Raw genomic sequence first — 5,245 nt, forward strand, 5'->3', positions numbered from 1 at the left:
ACAAAGATGTCCACTCTTGCCACTTTTATTCAATATAGTACTGGAAGTCCTAGCCCAGGCAAGAAAAAAGAAATACTAGGCCTCCAGACTGGTAAAGAAGAAATAAAGCTGTCACTAATTACAAGTGACATGATACTGTACAGAGAAAACCCTAAAGACCCCCTCGCCCCCCACAACACACACTTAACGTGGTGAGCTTTGAGTAATGCATAGAACTGTCGAATCACTGTGTTATACACCTGAAACTAATATAACGCTGTACGTCAACTAAACTTCAATACTAAAAATAAAAAATAAAAAGGAGACCTGTCAATGATATAAGCAAAAACTCTTGGTACCGAGCTCAACACACATTAGGTGATTTACAGACGTTTTCACTCATTGATTAAATTATGCAAGTGGAAATTCACCACAAAGGCCATTTCTTTCCGTGCCTTCGCACATTAATCGGAAAGCAATCCCCTAAGACACACTAAAACCTCATTTTATTTTTGTCCACTTGGTGCACCCCTGAAGTAGTTGTATGTACATCAAATACTGTACCTGCATCAAAGGTCATTCATTTATAGGCAGTTTGTGGCCACTCATCAAGTAGAAGGTGGGAGGAATCTTGGAAGCCCCACCACCACCACCAAAATAGCACAGTCACTGTCTAGCATTTTCCCCATTTATATACCTTTTTTAAATGTTTATTTATTTTTGAGAGAGAGAGAGCACGAGGGTGGGAGGGGCAGAGAGAGAGAGAGACAGACAGAGGACCTGAAGCAGGCTCTGTGCTGACAGCAGAGAGCCCGACAGGGGGCTTGAACTCACAAACTGTGAGATCATGACCTGAGCCAAAGTCAGACACTTAACCAACTGAGCCACCCAGGCGCCCTGCATTTATATATGTTTTTTTAAGTTAAAGGCTTTTCCTGGCTTTATGCATGTAAGAAACCCTGCAAGGAGTGATTTCTTCAGCCTACTGAAACAACCTGGCACATAGTAGGAGTTAATGAAAATGTGTTGTCCCCTTGAAAGGGAGAAGTTGATGGCCATTTCGATGTATATCTAAGGAAGGCTGCATGCAGAGAAGGAAAAGTGTACCAGTGAAAAAGTAGATGCCTCCAAAAGTGTATTTCCCAAATTTCACCATTTTCTAAGAATCAGTGCTATACCAACATCATGGTCACGCACCTGTGAGCTTTCTCTGCTCTTATATGTATTTTATTTTATTTTATTTTATTTTATTTTATTTTATTTTATTTTAATTTTAGAGAGAGAGCATGCGCAAGCAGGGGAGAGGGACAGGGAGAGAGAGAGAATCTTAAGCAGGCTCTGCGCTCAGCATGGAGCCGACGCAAGGCTCGATCCTATGATCTGGGATCATGAGCTGAGCCAACATCAAGAGTCAGACGCTCAACCAACTGAGCCACCCAGGTGCCCTGCCCTTGTACATATTTTAGAACAAAGCACACAGTATTGTGTGGAAATCAAACCGCATATCCCAGAATGCACCATTGGTTGCCTCTTAGACGAAATGGGTATGCTTCCTTCCATCCCCCCGCAGCCATCACACTGCAGCCAAAGAGATCTTTTTAAATTTTTTTTTAAGTTTATTTATTTTTGAGACAAAGAAAGACAGAGCATGAATGGGGGAGGGTCAGAGAGAGAGGGAGACACAGAATCGGAAGCAGGCTCCAGGCTCCAAGCTGTCAGCACAGAGCCCGACACGGGGCTCAAACTCAAGGACCATGAGATCATGACCTGAGCCGAAGTCGTACGCTTGAACCACTGAGCCACCCAGGCGCCCCAAAGAGATCTTCTTAAAATTCAGACAGGACTTGGGGCGCCTGGATGGCTCAGTTGGTTGGGCATCTGACTTTGGCTCAGGTCATGATCTCACCATTTGTGGGTTCGAGCCCCGTGTCGGGCTCTGTGCTTGACAGCTCGGAGCCTGGAGCCTGCTTCCGATTCTGCGTCTCCCTCTCTCTCTGCCCTTCCCCTGCTCATGCTCTGTTTCTCTCTGTCACAAAAATAAATAAAAACATTTTTTAAAAATTCAGACAGGGGGCGCCTGGGTGGCTCAGTCGGTTAAGCGGCCGACTTCGGTTCAGGTCATGATCTCACAGTCTGTGAGTTCGAGCCCCGCATCGGGCTCTGTGCTGACAGCTCAGAGCCCAGAGCCCGTTTCAGATTCTGTGTCTCCCTCTCTCTCTGACCCTCCCCTGTTCATGCTCTGTCTCTCTCTGTCTCAAAAATAAATAAACGTTAAAAAAATTCACACAGGACCATTTCAAGCCTTGCTCCTGCAGTAAAGTCCAGAAGTCCCCAAGCGAGCCTGTGAGGCTCTCCGTGACCCAGTTGCTCCTGAATTCTCCAGCTGTGTGTCACACTCAGCCCCTGTCCTTATGCTGCAGCCACTCTGGCTTCCCTCAGCTCCTCAGCCCATGACTATGACAGGCTTCCCACTAAGCCTCAGCATCAATGTCAGTTCCTCAGGGAAGCCTTTGCTGACCACACCAAACTAGGTCAGAACCCGACTGTACAGTATAACAATATCCTGTATTGCTTTTTTTCCACTTTCCAAAGCCATATGAAAAACTAAATTAACTGTAATGGTTTACATATGTCTATGCGGCAAGTTCTAATCCCCATGAAGGAAGAACCACGTCTATCTTATTTGTTTCTGTATTCCTGAACCTAGTATTATGGCTGATACATAGTAGTCCGTAAATATTTGCTGCATTGATGAGTAGGATTGTGGAATCTCTATGGAGACATTTGCCAGATAGTGTTTCTAGCCAAAGGAGAGCATTAAAAAGTGGCAGTCAGATTCATGGTTATCTGCCTTCTGACAATAAAGTAAAAGTCCTACCAATGATGGAGGTACATAGTGGTTTTCATTAATGGAAACTAGAAACTAGCTTGAGATGTTCTTTGAACAATCCTTCAGAAACAAAATAGAGTTTCTGACCTTTGGTGATCAAGAAGTATTTCAGAAGTTATATGTGGGGCTCAGTTCAGCTCCACATCAGATCAAATTACTTCCAATAATTAATGCAAACATTACATCTTTTATTCTACATACTTTTATTCTACAGTATCTCTGTCCTCTGTGCTATCTTGGGAAGTGGGCGAACATATTCTAGGTGAACATTTCCCAGTTTACATCTCCTTTCCCCTCTATTTTTCCTTCCTCTCTTTAACTGCTTGTATTTTTTATGACAAACACCTAAATTGGATATGATTGAATGTTGGGACAAGGTTTCTTTGGTCAAGGCTGATTTCCACCCCGCTACCCACAAGCAAAGAATGTAACTACCCTCACCATGCAAACAAGAAGCCATGGTTTTATAATTATTCAAGTGCAAAAGTTAGCTTGGCAGCTTGAATTTTTTGAACTCAAGTAGCTGAGAAAATACTCAGCAATACCCAGGACAGGTGAGAAAGTCAATTTTCAATTTTATAGCATGTTATTATTTATAAAGCCCTTTGGCATTCCATCTCTCTTCATCCTGGCTTTAATCATAGCAAGGCAGGAATTTTTACTGATGTGAAAACTGGGGCAGAGAATTTCTGACTGAAGGTCATAGAGCTAATAAAGAAATTGCTGGTACCCAAAGCTACATATTTTTTTTTTTTGCCTCAATATGTCTTTGTCATTGTGAAATCTAGTTCATGTGTTAAAGAGAGAAGCCCAAAGGATGATTTGCAGGAGCTTCTGAATTCATGGAGCTCAAGTCTTACTGTACTTGGGAAACCTTTATCCTGTTGAGAGTTTTCTTCAGAGCCTCCTTCACTTCCTTGTTTCTCAAGCTGTAGATCATTGGGTTCAGCATAGGGATGACCACCGTGTAAAATACTGACACAATCTTATCCTCCCCAAGCGATGTGCCCATGTTACCTTTCAGGTATATGAACATGAGCGTCCCAAAGAAAAGAGCCACTGCAGTCATGTGAGAAACACAGGTGGAGAAAGTCTTGGCTTTGCCACCTGCTGTACGAATCTTCAGAATAGCATGAATGATAAAAAAGTAGGATATAAGAATCACTGAAATGCTGGTCGTAATGACCAAGAAAGCTAAGAGGTAGATGAGCCGTTCCCGTGGCTTGGTCTCACTACAGGCAAGCTTCAGCAGGGGTGGGAGGTCACAAAAAAAGAAGTCCACGTGGTTGGACTTACAGAAGGAGATTGAAAAGGTGCACCCAGTGCGGATCACAGCGTTGACCATGGCACCAGCGTATGCCCCAGCCACCAGCCCTAGGCAGGTCTGTGGTGTCATGGCAGTGGCATAGAAGAGGGGGTTGCACACAGCCATATAGCGGTCATAGGCCATCACAGCCAAAAGGAAACATTCGGTGCTGGCACAGAGTGTAAAGAAGAAGAACTGGGTGGCACAGCGTTCGTAAGTGATGGCCATCTTACGGGTACCCAAGGTCTCAAGCAACTGAGGGACAATGACAGAAGAGTAGCAAATGTCCAGGAAGGAAAGGTGGCGGAGGAAGAAGTACATGGGAGTTTGGAGACGAAGGTCTCTCTGAATCAACACTATCATGCCCAGGTTGCCCCCCACGGTGACGAAATATAGGACCAGAAACACAAAGAAGAGACCCATTTGCAGCCCTGCCGACAGCTGGAATGCCATTAGAATGAATTCTGTCACCACAGTGTCATTCTCTGCCATGAATCCCAGGTCATCCACTGAAATAAAAAAAATAAAATCTCATTAAAGACAAACTAAGGTGATCGATTTGATCACTCTCAGCAACGGTCATGATTTTTTAGGTTTGTAAAGCACTTTACATTTTTTGCAAACTTTACTTCATTTGATATTTTGGAAATCCTTCGAAGCATATATTGTGCCTCCCACTTTTGAGAGAAGAATATGAGGGCCAAAGAGGTGAAGTGACCAGTTCGTTATTTCACAGCAGACAGGCAAAGCTGGAGCTAGAACTCAGTTCCTTAGACCTTTCCAAACTTCTGACAGGTTCCAAATTGGAAACCCTCATCAGCTTCACAACAGAGCTAGAAAGCACCACTTTGTTGGGGAAATCCTAGTGGTATAGTACTAAGTACATGGGCTTTGAAATCAGACCTAGGTTCAAATCCCTCGAGACCTTGGGCAAGTTCATGCATGTATCTGAATATCAGTCTTCTTGTTGGTGTCATAGGCATTTCAATGCCAAGGTTACTGTCGTGAAGAACATAACTGATGTACCGTTCCTAGCACATGGTCTGACTCACACGCTTAGAAGTATTTTT

At 43.7% G+C, this 5,245-nt stretch overlaps 1 protein-coding gene across 1 annotated transcript; it reads right to left on the reverse strand.

Moving 5' to 3' along the window:
* Positions 1-3,725: 3,725 nt before the first annotated feature.
* LOC109246940 (olfactory receptor 9I1-like) lies at positions 3,726-4,667 on the reverse strand. The gene has a single exon (XM_019415308.2). It carries the CDS (start codon positions 4,665-4,667, stop codon positions 3,726-3,728), a length of 942 nt encoding a protein of 313 aa, XP_019270853.2.
* Between the last annotated feature and the right edge of the window lie 578 nt (positions 4,668-5,245).

Source organism: Panthera pardus, unplaced genomic scaffold, assembly GCF_024362965.1.
Source record: "Panthera pardus isolate Hobbes unplaced genomic scaffold, ASM2436296v1 HiC_scaffold_12, whole genome shotgun sequence".
NCBI lineage: Eukaryota > Metazoa > Chordata > Mammalia > Carnivora > Felidae > Panthera > Panthera pardus.